This window comes from Thamnophis sirtalis, unplaced genomic scaffold (assembly GCF_051295495.1).
Source record: "Thamnophis sirtalis isolate CommonGarterSnake01/CBP01778 unplaced genomic scaffold, rThaSir2_p1.2 scaffold_5, whole genome shotgun sequence".
Classification (NCBI taxonomy): Eukaryota; Metazoa; Chordata; class Lepidosauria; order Squamata; family Natricidae; genus Thamnophis; species Thamnophis sirtalis.
Window position 1 is genome coordinate 109,550,213 of NW_028261385.1, and position 21,771 is coordinate 109,571,983.

General features: G+C 39.3%; 1 protein-coding gene across 1 annotated transcript in view; it reads left to right on the forward strand.

Moving 5' to 3' along the window:
* The first annotated feature begins 290 nt into the window (after positions 1 to 290).
* LOC148045544 (tumor necrosis factor receptor superfamily member 1A-like) overlaps positions 291 to 21,771 on the forward strand; it is a 37,912-nt gene continuing 16,431 nt past the window's right edge. Inside the window, exons 1-2 of the mRNA XM_087716520.1 lie at positions 291 to 422; positions 18,274 to 18,475. Of these exons, the coding sequence (XP_087572646.1) occupies positions 384 to 422; positions 18,274 to 18,475 (241 nt within the window). The 5' untranslated portion in view covers positions 291 to 383. The remainder of the gene's footprint in view (positions 423 to 18,273; positions 18,476 to 21,771) is intronic.

The window sequence follows — 21,771 nt, forward strand, 5'->3', positions numbered from 1 at the left end:
TTTCTTCTAAATCTATCTTACTATGGACATTTTATAATGAATTTGGGGGAGAAGAGGAAAGCTAGGATGAAATTGGTTAAGTGAATGTTTTCTCTGAAGTATTTTATGAGGCAGTCTTTTGAAAATAAAATCTTCCCTTCTTCCATAGGATTCTGAGCAGGACTTAGTTTACTGAGAATGAATGGGTTAACTGCCTTGCTCACATGCTATGAGTAGATTCCTCTGAACATTATAGGGTGGATGGACTAATATTTGATGTGGGTGGGAATTTATGTCTCCACCCTTTCCTTACTTTTTGGCTTCCTGTTTTATAAGGAACTTGGATTACCAGGCACAGAAGTTTTACTCTCTTCCCTTTTTGGAAGGGGCAAGCTAGCCAAACTATGATCCCACGGGGGTTCTTTCAAGTTTTAGTAATTCCGGTAAGTGGAAATTTATGGAAAATGGCTGAAGGAGAAAGTGAAACGGGGGAGGGGGGTATGTTCATAAAGGCCAAAGGAGAACATTAGTTACTACTATATTTTATTTTTAATTATTTTGTATTTGTTAATTGAATTGGATGGTTTCTGTGGGCCCAGCACGATATAGGAGAGAATATTGATGTTAGATCAATCAATTTTGTCCTTGTTTGTCTTTCTCTGTTGATTTATTCTTCTTCTCTTGAAGATTTGACAACAATCTTCATAAAACGTTGTCTCCGGGAAAAAATATTTTGGTGTATGCACTTTTTTAGTTGATTAGGTCTTTTTGATGAGTATACAGTGTTTGCAGAATTTTGAACCAAAAATCCAAAGACGAGTTTCGGAGTGAAAGAATAAAGTCCCTTTTATTCAAAGAATATTAGAGCTAATTTGAAAACGGTTTGCAAAGCGTTGGTGGGTCTCACCCTGACTTCACCTGAGTCACAAAGGAGAGCCACACCCTTTACAGAAGCGTAATAGCAATTATACCCTCCCTAACTCCTCCTATACCTACGTCAGCTATACCTGACGTGGCAGGTCACAAATCTAATTAAACAACACAATTACCCTAACTTTACCATGTAAACTTCCAATCCTTAATTAATGTTTGAGAGTTAAACAGTTGTAACTCCTGATTTAATCAACGCTTAGTTACAAGTCTGTGGTTGCTGATCTTATTTAGTGTTAAGGGTACTGATTTAATCAACGCTTGGAGTTGGACAGTTTGTCTTACTGATCTAATCATAAGGCCAATCATTGCTTTTAGTTTACTGATTTAATCATATGGTTAATTATTGCTTCTATACGTATGCCTGCTGTTGAATAAGGAAATTTTAAACTTTTCTGGAACATCCCCATTCAATCCCCCATTTCTTATTTGGTCATTTGTTTAATATTTCCTCTTATTTCATTCAACCTTTTCTTTTCATCTTCTGTATTTTCCATGGGGTGCAAAGTTTCCATGCGTTCTAATAACTGAATTTGATCTCCAATCTCCTTCAATACCATTACAGATTTTGCATTTTGTTGTGCTTGGAGTATTCCATTTACTGAGCTTGTTACAATATTTCGTATTACTGGGATTAAGCAAGGTAGCATCGTAAGTCCAATAAAAATCAAACCTACCATAAATAAAGCCTGCTTCCAATTTCTAAAAATACCTCCCAAAAAGCCCCCTTCATCTAACAGACCAGTCCAGGTTTGTGAACCACATTTTCGGAAGGCTATCATATCCATTGCTCTACATACATCTAATGAAAGCTCCCATTTTTCTTCTTTGGTGACCACCGTATGATTAAGATATTTTAGTAATGCTGCCCCAGGCTGTCCACTAATAATTCCCAGTCCAACCCACAGGGTCACATTATACCTTGTGAGTAGGCCTGGGTTATGGCATGTAATGCTCTGTTCTTTCTTTTTTTTTCATGGGGGTTTAAGGGATAGGCTGGTTGATGACTCCGAGCAGGTTCCCACAATACTTTACACAACCCCTTCCATCCTGGTTGTAAATACTGACTCCTAGTATTATCACATAGAAAGTGGAGATTCTCAGTGCCTTCCCCTTCCGTGCCACAACCACTGAACCACAAGGCCTTCCCTATCCAATAGCACCTTGGGTCTCCCCTGGTTGCATTTTCACACATCTGGGTGATTCCACTCATCCACTCTCTACTTTGATTTTTACAAGTCCAAGCTGGATCTCTCTGAGTTTGCCTTGGTGTTACCTCCAGAGTCAGATTACATCCATATTGGGCAGTTTTCCAGTATTGGAACTCTCCCTTTTGATGTCCCTCACTTTTCAAACAGATAACCATACCAACGGCTCTATTCTTTCTCTGCAGGGAGCGTCTCCTAATAGCCGAAGCAGTCAGCATCCACGAGGGGATAGGAGGAAATTTGAAAGAACTTGGGGAGACCACTAAAGAGCTTGTGTTTAAATAGTCTTTCTCCTCCCACATTGTACAAGTATATCTTCCTATAGTCTCTTGGTTTATTTGCAAATATAGAGTGGTTTGACACTTACCCCCTCTCTTTTGTGTTACCACTATCCAACTTTCCTCCTGACCTACTTGTTGCCAGTTTGGTTGTAATTTAGATTCATACCACCAAATTTTGGGTTCAAAGATCCAATTCATGGGACAACACTCACTCTCCTTGTCATTATAACACCAAATTTGTGTCCAAGTTCCATCAGGTTCAAAGATTCTAGGCGGTTCAATCCATAATTCTCCCCCAACCGCCACTAGGGTTATATTCAAAAGGATATAAGTCACTGTTTTTTTTTTTTTTTTGTTTTTTTAACACCAGTTTCAATGGTTCCTTTTGAAAGGCTTTCCATGTTTCCGACTCCTCCAAGTTGGCTCTCTTCGCTCTGGTGTAGTGGGTCCAGCCTTTTTCTTTCGTCCAGATGGCAGTGTCTGTGGTCAGCAACACCAGGAATGGTCCATCCCACTTTGGCTTTAGGGAATCGTCCTTCCAAGTCTTTATCCACACCTAGTCTCCCACTTCAATGGAATGTACTTTGAAGCTCAATGGGGGAGTCTGTATTAAATAGCCCGCTTTTCTGAAAGAATCAAAAGTCTGGGACAGTATTTGCAAGTATTGTATCAACCCTTTGTCTTTACTAGGTAAATTCCCCATTCATATCCCAGCATTCCTTAGTGGCATCCCAAATAACATTTCATAAGGTGAGACTCCCACATCCCTCCTGGGTTGTGTTCTTATCCTAAACAGGGCTATTGGCAAAGTTTTCATCCAATTCATTCCTGTTTCTAAATACAATTTCGTTAACATAGTTTTAATCTTTCCATTCATATTTTCCACCTTCCCACTAGAGGGCGGATGCCATGGACTATGTAGGTCCCATTTTATTCCCAATACGTTAGCCACTCCTTGAGTAATTTTTCCCATGAAGTGTCTTCCCTGGTCACTATCAACTCTCTGAACAATCCCATATCTTGGTATAATATGTTCTAATAATAATCTAACAACAGTTCTAGCAGTTTCATCAAAACAAGGGTAGGCTTCTACCCATCCTGTCAGATGATCTATAATAACTAACAAATATTTCATCCTTCCCATCCTATTCTCCATCCTCATCCATCAGTCAATATACTTGCTGTTCCCTCTCTCTTTCTATTTTCTTTTGTGGACAGTTTCTAGAAAAATGTCCGTCCTTTTCACATCTAAAACACCGAGTCCTTCCACTTTGTCCTGCCCACATTCCTCTTCCCCTTCCTTGCCACCTTCCTTTCCATTATCCTCAATTTCCAAAGTCCCTTCTCTTTCTTTTCTGGTCTCCTAACCTCTTATCCATCATTACTCCTACAACTGACAACAACACTTTCTTATCCTTTCTTCCATCTCTGTTCACATATACTTTCTGAGCTTCTGTCACAATTTCCATTCCACATTTCCCATCTTTTAGATTTTTTTTCTAAAAGGGGCAACAACTTGTGTCTTGAATAAATATCTTAAATAAGATCATTTGTTTTAGGTGAGTTTTGCTGGTTGGATTAGACAAATTAACTCTCCCACCGCAATTCCAGTGTTATTTATTAACTAATATTTTGAGTGTAAAGGGCCTGAAATATAATTTTCAGATGTCTGCTCTGCTGTCTCATTTACGGAGGACTGACATTGAAGGACGCATAAGAATTTTAGGAACAATGTGCTTGTTCAGTATCATTCCTTTTCTGATGTATTTTGCAGTCCTTCATCCCCACATAAAGTGAAATTGTGAGAAATGACATCATGTAAAAAGATACCTCAGACACTCAATTCTGTTACCCAATCCATTTCCCCCCTCAGACATGCAAATACAGTAATAATAAAATATGCTTAGGAAGGAAGTAGCATTTCCCCAGTGTATAAAATGTTTTCAAAAAGCTTTACTTCCTTCCCTCAAAATTCCTCATTTTTATAAGGAGACACACAAAACACATTATGGCATAAAATAATTACTACGGAGGATAGCTTCTCCTCCAAATTAAAGAATATTTTCTCATAGCATGATCAGCTCAAAGAGAGCCATTTTAAGGCCATTTTTCTTTAAATGAAAACTATTTATGATGATCTCTTTTTCATCAGGGAAGGTCTGTCTATCTTCAGGTTCTCCATCCATTTATCACCTCCATTCTCAGTCATCTCTAAATACTTGGATCGCACACCACTGGAGAAAAGTATATCAAATTAGTCACTCCTTAATCTTAAATGCTGGCAAGGAGAGACTCAAAATTCTTTACTGCCTATTAATTCAAATAATTCTAGTTTGTGTAAGGATAGAATCTAAGGACTTAAAGACACTTCTGATGATCATATGTAGCACCCTTATTACGACTGCTTAGCTCACATTATAAAAATACCTGAATTGCAGCTGATGTGGCTAAAGAAATAGAAATATGGAAATACTGTTGTGCTGTAAGAGTCTGAGAACTTCCATTTCTCATTCTGCTCTTTGGCCAACATAAATAAGGCTTTATTTCTTGTAAGCTTTTCAATTGGAAGCCAGAAATCAATACAATGAAGAAGAAGAAGAAGAAAAAAAACACCAAAACTTTTTTGGACACAAATAGTTGGTTGCATAATAAACTGCAAACAAAACTCCATTTTCTTTATGGTATAGTACTGGCTTCATTTAAATACAACCTGCCTATTTTTCCCTGTCTCACTGCAAAACACATTTAGGTGAAGGGAGTACTTGGATCAACATCTCGATTCCCTTCGGTATTTGCTAATACAATTACCCTGAGAACAGAACCCGAGGCAATCTAAATAGAGTACTTTGGGTCCATGCTCTGAAATATATTTGGATCAAACTTTTGTGTCAGTTCTCTGTTTTTAGTAAAATGTGAGTTAGTTCAGATTCCATTCAGATGAAAGCATATTCTCATTAAGTAGGTTAAAACACGTACAAATGCAAACAAAATCTTTCAAAATCATTTCTTTTTATATAGGTTTAGTTTTACATCTTAAACCTCAAAACTTTCCCAAAAATAACAAAATTAAAATTATATTCAGAGCAGAAAAGAAAATATAAGAAAACCAAAACAATGAAAAGCAAAGCTACATGAGCAGTTCACCCAGTAGCCCCTCCTTTCTCAGACAGAAGGGTAAAGAGAAAAAAAAATTGTTAAAGAGAGCAGAAAAGCCAAGCTGCACTCCCCCCCCCTTTCCTGATACTTGCTCTTTAAAGGGAAAAATATCCTTAAGTTAACAACCAACTTAAAATGGATTAGCTCAGGGTTTAATGATTCATTGACAAAGAGGGGGAATGGGAGGAAGCTGCAGACAGCTATTCTGCCTTTTCAATATTCCCTAGGTCATTACATTTTCTGGGAGAGGGCTGGGTGATAACTTCCTACAATCCCTCCTTTTTCAAAACATGTGAGTGGAACGCACATGTTCTTGACAAAAGAGTAAAATTGGTCAGATGAGGGAGACCTAATTCTCCCAATGGAAAGGCATTGAGACAGCAGAAGGATCCCTTCAGTGGCTCAATTTACAGTATCCAATTTTCCATGCCAATTAATACCAGATATCTCTTCTGTGAGCTTCCAGCAAGCAACCACCCCCCTCAAATCTTCCAAAATTCTGCACAGCCATGCTTTCCCTTTAAATTACAGGCTGCCCATTCCGAAGAGATGGTTCTTGAATCTGCCCTAGCTCTTATTTTTGTGAGGCCAAATTGAGTTTAGCTAATGTGCAATCCAGGCTTTTCAGTATTTTTATTTTAAATTATACACAGTGAGCCCGGGGACTCCTACTCATGAGACCACCAGTGCAACATAATTTTGAATGGGATCTCTCTCTCTCTCTCTCTCTCTCTCTCTCTCTCTCTCTCTCTCTCTCTCTCTCTCTCTCTCTGCATTCTCTCAACAAATTTTCTCCATTTCTTTAAGCAAAAGGGAGTCAGTACATTCACACTAACTTTTACCACAAACATGCTCACCTTCACACTGCAATCAGACTGCTTGTGTAAATTAATTTCACACACAAATATCCCATTTCATTCTTTCTCCATGCAAAGCAGTTATTACAAGTATTTCAGGGAGCTGTACATAAGCCAATGAGCTCCATTTTCTATTATTAAGGGATCTCAACTTCCCTCCAGGTCGGGAAAATGATTACACACACACACATACACACATATCATGAAACAAAACTTTCAGGCCTGGGGGAGGTTCTGTCACTTTAAATCTTCAAATGTCTTTCCTTGGAGAACTTATGGCTCATTCTCCAATCAGTGAGCAGCTTAAATCCTAACTACTCTTCCCTCCCCCAGCTTCAAGCCCAAGCTGAGAAGTTTATTTATTCTGCTAGCTTGGTTAAACATATCACAATCAATTCAACGCCATTCAATTCTACATGTTATTAGTATAAATTCACATCTAAGATTTTTTTTTTAACAGACATTACATCAAATTAATCAAGTCCAATTACCTAGGTCTTCCCATTCAGTTAGGCTTTACCTTATTACCTGCTAAATTTCTTACTTTTGCTCGAAGTTATGCCCGTTGTTCTATCTCTTTAAGCACTATTTTGTTAATACCTGTCTCTGCCCTGTGATGTTCCATTTCTATCTTGATCTCCCAGCAGCGCTGGCATAATTTTAAAGATCAAGATTTATAGAGACAATGTATAGGGATGTTTGTCCACACATTGCTTGGCCAGGGTTCTAGATTGGACCTCCCAGCTGAGCGCTGGCATAGTTTTAAAGGTCCAAACTCTTAGCTCTTCCAGCAGCACGCTGGCATAGTTTTAAAGAGCAAGATATATAGATATTTTATTAACACATCATTTGCATCTGGGTGGGGCTCGAGCTCTACTTTTCTTTTAAAAGACAACTATTACAGCTGCAACAATTTTCTAACATATCCCTGTGGACCTCTTAGTCACTTCGGGTTAAAAAAAAAAAAAACCAAACACAACAACTAAACAAAACTCAGATAGAACTTCTCTTCAGTTCATCTGATGGTGGCCAGTTCCTGAGTTTGTTACAACTTGATGGACTAAGCTTATAACCCTAGGATCCAGAGTTCCCTCTGGGGGCCATCCTACACCAAAAGTGGGCCATTCTGCCTCACAAAATATTTTTAAATTAGCCTGGGTTGCTGGGGGGGTCCCCATAATCCCCATTATATGCCTTCTTAATTTTTTTTTTTTTCAACATACACTGGAGGGGTCTCCTCGGGACACTACCTCCTCCTCCCATGTTCTAAAACACTACCACTGACCCGCGGTGCTGGATACTCGACAGTCACCAACAGAAACTGCAGTGGTTTAACCTCCCGTACAACCTAACACGGACTTCATTAGGATCGACGTCCCGAGTCCAGGGTGGTGATCAGGCACCCTCTTCTACTCTCTAGAGGAGTAGGTACACAACACTATATTAGCAGGTCTTGTATTCCCTCTCATCCTGGCCAGGATTTGTTCAGATTTTCTCCTTTCCCTTACTCAGTCGACTTTGTATTACCCCCCCCCATCTCTCTTATGGGTGGTCAGCCTATCTTGAGTATGTGCTCCTGTGTCCCTCCCAGCAACTCTTTTCAATTCCACACGTCACCGTCTCCGGATATTCACAATATCCCCATCACTCACTCCGTCCTGCGAATCTCCCCTGAGATTCCTCAAAAGGACTTCCACCCGGCCCCGTTGCTAGTTCTCACATCCACACACTCCCTGACCGCCCTGGGTCTTGTGTTCTGGTGTTTTCAAAACCAGTACTCACCAGGGTTCTGTGCACAGATGTTTCCCGGTCGATCTCCAAGTCATCTCTTCCCCTTTATTCAACCCCCCCTACTCCTCGTCTATCACACAAATTTTACGGGCTTTCAAGAGCTCCGCAGTTCTCTAGGTAGTTCCCCCTCCTCTCAAATTCGGAGAGGGGTGCACCCAAGGGAGACCCCCCTAGAGCCCAGCAAGAGATTGAATCCCGGACGAGCCCCCAGCTGTTTGCAGAATTTTGAACCAAAAATCCAAAGACGAGTTTCGGAGTGAAAGAATAAAGTCCCTTTTATTCAAAGAATATTAGAGCTAATTTGAAAACGGTTTGCAAAGCGTTGGTGGGTCTCACCCTGACTTCACCTGAGTCACAAAGGAGAGCCACACCCTTTACAGAAGCGTAATAGCAATTATACCCTCCCTAACTCCTCCTATACCTACGTCAGCTATACCTGACGTGGCAGGTCACAAATCTAATTAAACAACACAATTACCCTAACTTTACCATGTAAACTTCCAATCCTTAATTAATGTTTGAGAGTTAAACAGTTGTAACTCCTGATTTAATCAACGCTTAGTTACAAGTCTGTGGTTGCTGATCTTATTTAGTGTTAAGGGTACTGATTTACTCAACGCTTGGAGTTGGACAGTTTGTCTTACTGATCTAATCATAAGGCCAATCATTGCTTTTAGTTTACTGATTTAATCATATGGTTAATTATTGCTTCTATACGTATGCCTGCTGTTGAATAAGGAAATTTTAAACTTTTCTGGAACATCCCCATTCATACAGGATTTTATTTGCTTGGATAATGTGTATTTTCATTCTCTAATTTTATGTGAATATATTACTTCAAGGAAGTGACTGTGTTAGAGATAAATGAGAATGATTTTTAGCTCTTTCATTACTATTAACAATTCCCTTAACATCCAGGAGATACTCAAAATAGGGCAGAGTGGCTGTGAATGTTTACTTCCAAACAGGGAACACTTCCAAAAAAATCAAATCAAATCAGTCACACAAATAAATGGAAAATGATTTTAAACAATGTTCCATAGGAATCGTATTTGGTTGTTCATTCAGAGGGAAAAAAGCATTTAACTTTTTTTGAAGAGACCAAAATACAGATTTCCAATTGCTAGCCAGCTAAACTTATTAATCAGTCACATAGGAATAAAGGGACTTGTTACATTAAGACCTAAAAGCATTAACACATTAATAGCAGCAGCCCATACTCTGGAAAACTGCCCATCAACTTTCCATAGTACAGATTTCTTAAACTGACTGCAATTGTGGACCTACTGTATACTCTTGATCGATTAGTACACTCTTATCTGGGATCCTATCCTCGGTGAGGGAAAGGGGGGATACCTGCCTAGGCAGCCAGATCAGCCTAATCAACACTGGTGGTCAATAAGGTTACAGATGTTACAGCCAGATACCTCTTACTTACATCCAAAATAAAGCATTTGAAAGGTTTTCATTAGAAATGTATGAATATAATACTTAATGCTTTCCTTAAGAAGTAACAGTTTGATATCATTGAAAGATTTAAAATCCAGACTAATCTAATTTGGTAGTATGTTTCCATATTGTTTTACAAAATGTTTAAATATGTTTGTGTTTTTAATAATAGTCTATAGGATTTAACGAAGATATCAGGGAAAAGTGAATTTACATATCAGTGCAAATGTAAAAAGGAAGACCTTTTGTTATGAAAGTATGATGCAAATTTCATTATCCTAACATCATTGTGGTTAGAAATGGACACCTAATTTAATAAAGTTCATGTTCCTTACCTGGTTTTAGTATATTGTAATTGATATTTTTGTTGTCTTCTGGATGCTGAATTTCTTCATCATTCAATATACAACTAGACAAAGTATCTGGAGAATTAAAATATCTTAGTCTTTAATAACATTTTGCTTTGTATCCATGCTGTTATAATGATTTGCTATTCTGTACTGCATTTACCAGTTTGATGTAGTGATTGAGGTGCTGGCCTAGAAATCAGGAACTGTGAGTTCAAGTCCCACTTTAGGCAAGAACACCAACTGGATGACTTAGGGCCAGTCACTTTTTCTCAGCTCCACCCACCTCATAGGGTTGTTGTTGTTGGGAAAATATACAGGTGAAACTCAAAAAATTAGAATATCATGCAAAAGTTCATTTATTTCAGTAATGCAACTTAAAAGGTGAAACTAATATATGAGATACACTCATTACATGCAAAGCAAGATAGTTCAAGCCATGATTTGTCATAATTGTGATGATTATGGCTTACAGCTCATGAAAACTCCAAATCCACAAGGATTGTACATAGAACAATATCGGACCTTTGAAAAGTATAAGCATGCATATGTACTCAGTACTTGGTTTGAGCCCCTGTTGAAGCAATTACTGCTTCAATGCGGCGTGGCATGGAAGCTATCAGCCTGTGGCACTGCTGAGGTGTTATGGAAGACCAGGATGCTTCAATAGCGGCCTTCAGCTCTTCTGCATTGTTCGGTCTCATGTCTCTCATCTTTCTCTTGGCAATGCCCCATAGATTCTCTATGGGGTTCAGGTCAGGCGAGTTTGCTGGCCAATCAAGCACAGTAATCCCACGGTCATTGAACCAGGTTTTGGTGCTTTTAGCAGTGTGGGCAGGTGCCAAGTCCTCCTGGAAAATGAAGTCAGCATCCCCATAAAGCTCGTCTTCAGAAGTAAGCATGGAGTGCTCCAAAATCTCCCGGTAGACAGCTGTGTTGATCTTGGACTTAATGAAGCACAGTGGACCAACACCAGCAGATGACATTGCTCCCCAAATCAACACAGACTATGGAAACTTCACACTGGACTTCACGCATCTTGCAGTGTGTGCCTCTCCATTCTTCCTCCATACTCTGGGTCCTTGGTTTCCAAATGAGATACAAAAGTTGCTCTCATCAGAAAAGAGTACTTTGGACCACTGAACAACAGACCAGGTCTGTTTTTCTTTAGCCCAGATAAGACACTTCTGACGTTTGTTATTCAGGAGCAGCTTGACAAGAGGAATACGACATTTGAAGCCCATGTCCAGTATCTGTCTGTGTGTGGTGGCTCTTGATGTACTGACTTCAGCCTCAGTCCACTCCTTGTGAAAGTCCCCAACACTTTTGAATGGCCTTTTCCTGACAATCTCGCCAGGCTGTGGTCATCTCTGCTACTTGTGCACCTTTTTCTTCCACACTTTTCCCTTCCACATAACTTTCTATGTGCTTTGATACAGCACTTTGGGAACATCCAACTTCTTTTGCAATTACCTTTTGAGGCTTTCCCTCCTTATGGAGGGTGTCAATGATGTTTTTCTGCACAACTGTCAGGTCAGCAGTCTTTCCCATGATTGTGATTCCTACTGAACCAGACTGAGAGACCATTTAAAGGCTCAGGAACCCTTTTGCAGGTGCTATGGTTTAATTAGCTGATTAGAGTGGGACACTTTGCACCTAGAATATTGCATCTTTTCACAATATTCTAATTTTCTGAGATTGTGGATTTGGGGTTTTCATGAGCTGTAAGCCATAATTATCACAATTATGACAAATCACAGCTTGAACTATCTTGCTTTGCATGTAATGAGTCTATCTCATATATTAGTTTCACCTTTTAAGTTGCATTACTGAAATAAATGAATTTTTGCACAATATTCTAATTTTTCGAGTTTCACCTGTAAGAAGAGTATTAGGTATGTTCTCCACCTTGAGTTATTTATAAAAATTAAAAAAGGGGGAAATAAAATAAATAATACATGTACCTCCTATTTGGTGGCATAGGGATAGCAATATATTGGGTTTCAAGGCAAACCCATTTTGGAGATTCAGCCTTGAATACAATCATATGAGCATGCTTTGAATAAAACTGCCTTCTGTCATACTTGCCAAAAAGTACAACATAATGAATGTTTTCCAAGAGACAAACATGATTGTACTGTTGGAGATGAAAATGGTGATTGCTTGAAACAATCAGGACTTTTCTAATCTAAGCAAAAATTCAAAAATGGGGTTAAAAGAGAAGTATATGTACACTGTAAATAAAAAACATGATTGTGATTAAAAATTGCACTTATTTCTATTTTACATATATTTAAAATATTTCTATGTTTATCCTATCAACAAGGATTCTGTATATAATACAGCAAAATCATGCTAAAAAGTGTGACATACACATTCTTATTTTTTTTTAAATCTCATAGGTGTTCCTTAAACTACCTCAAGGTAGTCCATTGGTGTATCTGCATGGATGCATACAGAAACAGCAAAGCTTTGACTCATTTACAAAATGTAAACAGCATAGGGGCCATCTATATTAAAGAATAGAGGCTGTTACTAAGAAAGCATATCCCAGTACTGTTTGTGGAGGGAGACATCGCCAGTAGCCACTCTCTTGATGACCATTTGGACAGTCAATGAAAAATTGAGGCAATTAATAAAGGATACAAAAGTGATAATTGCAACAAACCTTTATTTTTTAAAACTAACAGACATGGAAGAAAAGAAAGCATGAAAACATGATAGTTGAAATGATGTGATATATGAGAAAAAAAATCTTAAGATAAAGCTTTTTGCAAACATGAGGCTGGGAGGAATCTAGTAAATAATTTTCTCTGTTGACTTCAGATTATAGTTCCAACTAATTAGAAACACTAGGACCTGGGCTAAGGGTTGAGTATGGTGGTGTGAAAGATTAATATAGTTAAGTAATTTAGAGTGTCATCTGAACACTTCTTTACTCTTTTGTATGAATCGAGCCTATCATGTCTTATTCAACAAATTATAGTTTGGATAGGTATCTATTTCTTAGCATGAATTGGGAAACCAGTTTTAATTTCTAAGTAAATATGGAACTGAAGGTAACAGAATAGAATATAATGAGCTGGAAGGGACCTTGGAGGTTTTCTAGTCCAGCCCCCTGCTCAAGGAGGAGAACCTATACTATTTCAGATAAGTGATCGTCTAGAGCAGGGGTGTCCAAATTTGGGAACTTTAAGACTTATGGACTTCGATTCCCAGAATCCCCCAGCCAGCCATGCCATGAATTCCGGGAGTTGAAGTCCACACATCTTAAAGTTCCCAAGTTTGGACACCCCTACTCTAGAGCAAGGGTGTCAAACTCGCTGCCCACTGGCCAAATGTATCACGTGCTGACCCCTCCCCCCCCGATTTAGCGAAGGGGGAAAAGTTGTGATATGTCACGTGACAACGACTAACAACATGAGTTTGACACCCCTAGTCTAGAGACTGTTCTTAAAAACATCCAGTAATGGAGGACCCACAATTTCTGAAGGCAAGCTGGTTAAATGTTTAATTGTGTTAGGAAGTTTCTCCTTAATTCCAGGTTGCTTCCCTCTTTGATTAGTTTCCAATCATTGCTTCTTGTCTGCCCTCTGGTACTCTGGAGAATAATTTGACCCCCCTCTTCTTTGTGGCAGCCCCTCAAGTACTGGAATACTGCTATCATGTCACCCCTAATTCTTCTTTTCTTTAGACTAGCCAAACCCAAATCCTTCAGCCATTCTTTATGTTTTAGTCTCCAGGCCTTTGGTCATCTTAGTTGCTCTTCTCTGAACTTTTTCCAAAGTCTCAACATCTTTTTCTTAGTGTGATGACCAAAATTGGTTGCAATATTCCAGGTGTGGTCTTACTAGAGTTTTATAAAGCGGTGCTAATACTTCACATGATCTTGATTCTATGCCTCTGTTTATACAACCCAGGATTGTATTAGCTTTTTTAGCTACCTCTGCTGGCTCATATCAAGTGATCATCCACTAAGATTCCAAGTCCCTCTCACGGTTACTTTTTTTGAGCCATGTCTCATTTAATCTGTACTTATACATTTGATTTTTCCTGCCTAAATATTCATTTTGTTGGATAGGGCCCACTGTTCAAGGTTGTCAATATCTTTTTCAATCTTGAGCTTCTCTTCTGAGGGTTGGCTATTCCTACCAGTTTAGTGTCATCTGCAAATTTGATGAGTTTCCCTTCTATTCCCTAATCTAAGTCATTTACGAAGACAGTGAAGAGTACTGGATGTAAGACAGAACCTTGTGGTACCCACTGCTTTATTTCTCCATGTGGATTTAGTACCATTAAGGATTACTTGTTGAGTATGGTTTGTCAGCCAGCTACAAATCCATCTGGTGGTGATGTTGCCTATTCCATATTTTTCTAGCTTACCAAGAAGTTGTGGTCTGCTTTGTCAGATCCCATACTGAAATCTAAGTATACTATGTCCACAGCATTTTGCTGGTCTACTAATTTAGTGACTTTATCGAATAATGAAATAAGATTACTTTGGGGTGATCTATTTTTAACAAACCCATGCTGGTTTGTTTTACTGACTAATGCTGAGAAATATTTAGAGTCAATTCAGACACTGTTGTGTTATTATTGTTAAGTTTCCTCTCTCTAAGCCTTGATGCTGAGATTTGTTCAGAAACACAATTACAAAATATAAGTAGAAAAGCAATTGAAACTATGTCCTATATTGCTTTATATCTTTAAGTAACTCTATAAGCTGCTTGAACTTTTTCAAAAACTGCATTGGAAGAGACCACTGTTCTTGGCCTCTTTAAATGGTGACCTCTGGCACATCCATTATACTTTTATTTCTACTTACTACAAAAAATGTTTGTGGGATTCTATTCCCCCCCCCCCCAAGTATTCAGAACATGATTGCACCTGTATGAGGAGAATTCCAGGAGTTTTTAGGAGGGTCTTCAATTTTAGGTCCATTGGTAGCACAACTGAGTTCTTGACAGTTTTACTCACTTATTCCCATTTTAACAGAAAGATACTTGACCCAGATCCCACAGTATGAGGCTGGCAGGGAAGTTAGAAGTTAGGGAAAAAAGAACACAACTTATAGAAGCCTATCTTCCACTTAATATTGTTACTAAGAATAGACAGAACAAATTGTTTATGTTGGCATATGGGAGCAAAGTTTTTTTTAAAAATTAAGCCTTTAAATTGCACAAGAATTTCAAAACTGCTGGTAAGTCAGTAAAATACAAGAAACTTCCTGAAAGAGGAATGTTTTCTATTTCTATGTAGAGGACCAATGTAGGCGTCAGATTTTTTCTTCAGCTCATTAATTGTTAATTTTAATTAATCTAATAATTGTTAATTGCTCAAAGAAGGCTGTTACAATCTCAGCAGCTAAAAGACAGTTAAAAAGTTATCTGGCCAGAAAAAAAATGAACAAGGTTTGGCAGTTAGAATGTTATTTTAACTTTTTCAAAATAATTATTATTGCTTTTAAAATAACACAAATAGAACAAAACAAAAGGAACAAAACACAAAGATACGTACATTATAAAAACATCCTTTTCCCATGCTACATTATTTTATGGGGAAATTCAACATTAAAAATTGGGAAAAAGATGGTAATATGGAAAAATTGGATGAAAGCAGAAATATTGACTTGGTAGATGATGAGAACAATTTTTTAACATGTTGCACTGAGACAAATACTGTATTCTATCTGTCTTCATTCTATGTATCTCAGTGACTTCAGCTACAATATTTGTTAACTTTGTATGGAACAGCAGTGTTTTCTGCTTCTGAGATGGTGCAAGTCATAAGTGTGAAAAAGAGTCAAGTCACTTTTTTAAAGTGCAATTTTTAAATTTTAGAGTTTTAATTTCAAACGGTGATTAAATGGCCTATGTAACCTATATTATTTCTTATATATTGAATTTATTTTTTCTGTTGTATCTTTTTCACTTATTTTTAAGCACTAGTGTGTATGTATCTATGTATCATGTATGTATGTATGTATGTATGTATGTGTATGTATGAATGTATCAGTGACGTGCGGTGAGGTTTATGGCTGGTGAGGCAAAAAGAAAGAAAGTGGCTTTTGGCCACCCTGCTGCTATGTCCGACATAGAGGCTTCCCATGGGACGCCTCTATGTCGGAGATAGTGGCAGGGCGGCTTTTGCCCACTTTCAAGAAAGCTTTCTTGAAAGCGGCTTTTGCCCACTTTCTTGAAAGCGGGCAAAAGCCGCCCTGCCTCTATGTCCGACATAGAGGTGTCCCACCTCTATGTCCCACCTCTATGTCGGACATAATGCTGGGGCAGCCAAAAGCCACTTTATAGAAAGAAAGAAAGTGCCAGCCTGCCAGCAGAGGCAGGTAAAAGACCCGCCTCTGCTGGCGGGCTTCCCCAACACAGAGAAAGAAAGCTGGCGGGCTGCCCTCCCTGCCTCTCCCTCTGAGTGAAGAAAAGCACACACACAGAGAGAGAGAGATACAAATTACTTACAATTACTAACAAATTACATTAATTTTGAATTCCTCCCCCTCCCTCCGACCCACATACCTTTTCCAGCTGTTTCACAATCACAGAGGATTTCAACTCTGCTCTTGTCTGCCATGATGAAAATGTAAAAATATAAAAGGAAAAAGGCAAGAGCTGCTGAGGTCGGGCTGGGTTAGCTGTTGCCAGAGTCCCCAATGGATGACTCTGCTTAACTGTTTAAAAAACCCTCTAAAAAAACGCCCTCTATAGGAGGAGGTGAGAGAACCACGTGCCTCATCTACATAAGGAATTTTTCGGCTTTTAACCCTTGCTTAACTCTGCTCGAGTGATCATAAAGTCAGACTAAATGAGGCATGTGGTTCTCCCACCTCCTCCACTTTTTTAAGAGGCTTTTTTAAACAGTTAAGCACTAAGCAGAGTCATCCACTGTGACTCTGGCAGCAACTACCTCAGCCTTTTTCCTTTTACATTTTTTTTCTTTTCATGATGACAGTGGTGAGGCTCTGCCTCCCCTGACTGCACGTCACTGGTATGTATGTATATGAGAATGTTATTTTAACTTTCCAGTTGGATATTGTTATAAGCATAGCTGTATATGCTATTTTCAGAGCAAATAATATGCTTACTAAAATCAATGTTTCCTTGACTAGAAGAAAATAAGAAGTTGAGTGGTTTATGTATAGGTAGTGTGTGACTTACAACGGCAATTGAGTCCAACATTTCTGTTACTGAGATATTTGTTAAATGAGTTTTGTCCCATTTTACAACATTATTTGTCAGAGTTGTAAAGTGAATCACTGCAGTTATTAAGTTAGCAACATAGTTGTTAAGTGAATCTGGCTTTCCCATTGATTGCTTGTCAGAAGGTTGCAAAAGATGGTCACATGACTATGGGACACTGCATCTGTCATAAATATGAGTCAGGTGCCAAGTGTCTGAATTTTGATCACATGACCGTGAGGATGCCTCAGTGGCCGTAAGTGTGAAAAATGGTTATAAGTAACTTTTTTCAGTGCAATTATCACTAAATGAATTGTAAGTTGAGAACTACCTGTATCATGCTAAATAGTAATTTGGTTCTTTTACTTTGGATTTAATATGCTGTGTAGACTAATTCAACAAAACTTGGGTTAAATCATGGTTTATTATGAGCCACATATGAATTTAATTACCTTATTGGATATGAACTGAAAACCCATATAAATAAAACAGATGAGGAAGTGTTTTTATAAAATTTACGATCCTAGTGCTCTTGCCCTGGTTCACACAAGACTTACTATAATTGATTTTCCTATTCCTCCACAGATGATACTTTTGCAGCCTGGGGCATCATACAACCTGCGGGACAGTTGCCCATATTTTGTTGTGTAGTGCTGATAGATTCCCTTTTTGTTACATTGGGTTAATTATAGAATATTAAGACATATTAATTAGAGGAGTGTTCTAGGTTTAATAGTCCCTTTTTTCCAAATTGAATTTAATTTGTACTGGTCAGTCAGAATAGCTTATATGCTAATTGTTACAATGGAGTAACCAGATTTGCCTGTTGGAAAATGGAGAATCCTGTGCAATTCAACAAAAAAGAATGAAATGTAAAATGGCTGCTTATTTTTTAATTGTCCTTTTTATAATGCTCCATCCCTTAACTGAATGATCAACAATCTGAATAATATTATTACTCTCACTTTGATAATATGTATTCTAGAATCCATTGCCTTAAATAATATGTCTTTGTGGAGGGTCTAAACGATTAGATCATCAGCCTTTGATGAAAATTGTCTTATTTGCACTGCTATTCTTCACAGGTAAATTTAATCCTGATTCAGATAAGAATTGGGGAATCCTTGGCACTACCGCTCATTTCTGAGCGCATGCAAAACCATGGGGTTTTAGCAGAGAAGAATACCTTCATTCACTCGAATGGAAGAGAGAGAAGAGCTATTCAGTGCCAAGTTGGGTACTATCCTCATCCAAGTGACACTCATTGCTGTATTAAGTGCCACAAAGGTATTACTCTAATTTATATTTTATCATTTGTTTGCATTTCAGTATTTTCAGGATTCTTACCCCTGAAAGATGTTGTATGACACTTTTTCTTTTAAACTTCAACTCACGTATAATATTGGGGGGAAATCTTTTGTAGCAACTAACAGGTTTCCAGTGAAGAAGGAATCACCTCCATTCGACCAATTAGATCTCACCGATTAGGCCTCCTCCGAGTTCCATCCGCCGGTCAATGTCGACTGGCAACCACGCGGAGGAGAGCCTTCTCGGTGGCAGCTCCGACCCTATGGAACGATCTCCCCGTGGAGATTCGTACGCTCACCACCCTCCAGACCTTCCGCACAGCCCTTAAAAACTGGCTATCCCGTCAGGCCTGGGGCTAAAGATTGCAACCTGCCCGAATGGTATGAATGTTGTGTTTTAATGATGTATTGTTCTATATGTTATAAGTTTGTTTCCCCCCCCTTTTTAAGTTGTAAGCCACCCTGAGTCCCCCCAGGGAAAAGGGCGGCATATAAATAAACTTAAATACAAATACAAATACAAATAGTGGTATCTCTCTTATGTATGTAAAACATATAAGAGAAAATATTAAGCTATACATCTATGACTAAGTTCACACATTCTCCTGAGCGCGGCTTGGAGAGTCCAAGCATAGGTTTGTTTTTTGTTTGTTTATTATATTTATATGCTGCCTCTTCCCCGAAGGGGACTCAGGGCGGCTCACAACTCAAACCAGGGAAGGGGGATACAGACAAAAAATTAAAAAACGACACATAACAATGCATAATTAAAACACACAACAGTCATACCATTCGAGACGGGGGCAACAGCTCTTTAGCCCCAGGCCTGTCGGAACAGCCAGGTTTTAAGGGCTATGCGGTTAAATTCTGCCTTCTGCCCAAGAACTGAATTGAATTTCTTTGGCCACGCTCACTATTGCTTGCTCTAGCCAGTTTTTCAATTCAGTCTATTGCCCGGTAGACGTAGTCAAAGAAGCTCCAGCAGTTCTTGACCACATAAGACTCTCTTTTAATATCCACTATTTCCTTTCTATTTCTTAGCGGTATAGTTTTTATTCATAGTTTAATTTTTGTATGATTTTTTTCCCTTGTATTTTGCTTTGGGGCAGGTGGGGAGACTTTTAAAGGCCTTTTTTTCCTTTCCTCCCCTTCCTTTCTTCGCCGCGGTGTTCTGGGTCCGCTTGGACGTCGCAGCAGTCAGCAGGACACTTCTCTCAGTCAGCATCCCAAGGTGTGTAGCTTCCTGAAGGGAGCCACCAATCTCCGCCCCCTGGTCATCCATCACTTTCCATCTTAGGAGCTTTCCATTGTACTCCGGGTCCTTACCTGCGCTCCCTTCGAGCCAATCTGCACCTCTAGCCTCAGATATCTAATGTTTAAGACAGTCTTCCTCATAGCCACTACATCGGCTAGGAGGATATCGGAGCTGGCAGCCCTATCAGTCAGGAAGGATTTATGCATCATTCACCCTGACAGGGTCGTCCTCCATCTGGACCCTTCATTTTCCCCCCAAATCAATTCCTGGTTCCATCGGGCCCAGGAGGTTATATTGCCGGACTTTTGCCCAAAACCGCAACATCCCAGGGAACGACGTTGGCATACCCTGGATGTCTGAAGAGATCTAAAGAGATATATCAAAGAGACAGCCTCCTTTAGGAGATCCGAAGAACTCTTCATCTCCTTTCAGCCTGCCTCGATGGGCTGCAAAGTCACCTCTTCTACCATCGGTCGCTGGCTCAGAACTTGTATCGCCCTAGCCTATGAACACCAGACCAAGCCATTGCCAAGTCACATAACCACAAGGAGCGCAGCTACCACCGGGGCCTGGGCAACACAAGCTTCACTTGATCCTAACAATAGTTGGTATATAATCAATTTTCCAGCTTTATTGAGCAGAATATTAAAAACTGTTGATAATTCTTATAACATTTTGAGGTAATTTTAAAAACAAGCAAAAAAGGAATTCTTACTCTTGGTCACTTGATAAGTGACAATATTTCTGGAAAATTGGATGGATCAGTTGACTTCTAAGTTGAATAAATAAATAAAATTTATAAATGCTGAATAATAATATATGCACTTTGGTATGCCCACCATTTGGCCACAATGTTTTCTAAAACCCCAGAGGTACAGACTGTGTTTGAAAAAGAATTCACTGAACACTGAAAACATAATTTATTAGTATAATAATTTTTTTAAATATACAAAAATAATTGTTGGGGGCAATATGCTGACTCTCTGTAAACCGCTTAGAGAGGCCTGAAAGGCCTATGAAGCGGTATATAAGTCTACTGCTACTGCTATTGGAAGATACGGTACTTTAAAGGCACAGCATTGCCTGCAATTCTCATTAATCATTGCTTCTAAGCATGCGCTTCCCACAATCTTCCAGGACTTCAACGCCATACTTCCAGCTGTCTTCAGCATTGCTCAGTTCCCCACCCAACCCCCGATAGGCTGATCTGGTGGGTGGGATTGCCTTCTACCTTCCACACCATGGTAGTCTGCAGCCATGCCACAAATGGAGTTTGACCAGCCCCACCACTGTCAAAGTAGATCCTGGGCGCTGTGCTACAATGGGCAGACAAAAAGTGGAGCGAGGGAAGGAAGAGGAGGAGCGAGCAGAAGGAAGAGGAAAAGTGGGGCATCCTGGTTGGCCAGGCACTGAAGAGCCGCCACTGCCGTTGCAGTGAGAGGGAGGAAGAGAGCAGATCATTTTCTCGCTCTCTCACCTCATGGTGGTGGCACCAGCTATGCTCTCCATGGCAGCCTGCAGCTGATCTGAAGTGCACAGGGCGATGCCCTTTGGGCGCCTGCCTCATAATTGGACAACATGATCACCCAGGGGTGATGAGAAGGGGAAGCTATTGTTTAACTAGACAAGCATTTGCATGGTAACGCCAGAGCTGCTTTTGTTTCTTCAGTACCAGTATAGTGTCTCCAATGAAGTTTTACTTTTGGGAATTCAAATCTACTGAGAATGTTTTCTTGTTTTGAGTTCACTAGTTGGACAGTTTTATTTTTATTTTCTTCTGGAGGCTCCTCTTAAGGCTCTTTACTGTTAATTATTTGAGGTAGACTGAATCAGGAAACAAACTGCACAAGAATGGTAGTATTCTACTATATCCATGATGGCAAACCTATGGCACGGAGAAGGGGGAGTGGGGAGAAAAAAGAGGGAAAACAGCTGAGTGAGAAGTGCCCCACTAGCCACCACTGAAGCACTGCCGCTGCCGCAGCGAGCAAGAAAGAGAGCAAGAGAGCAATCCGATCCAA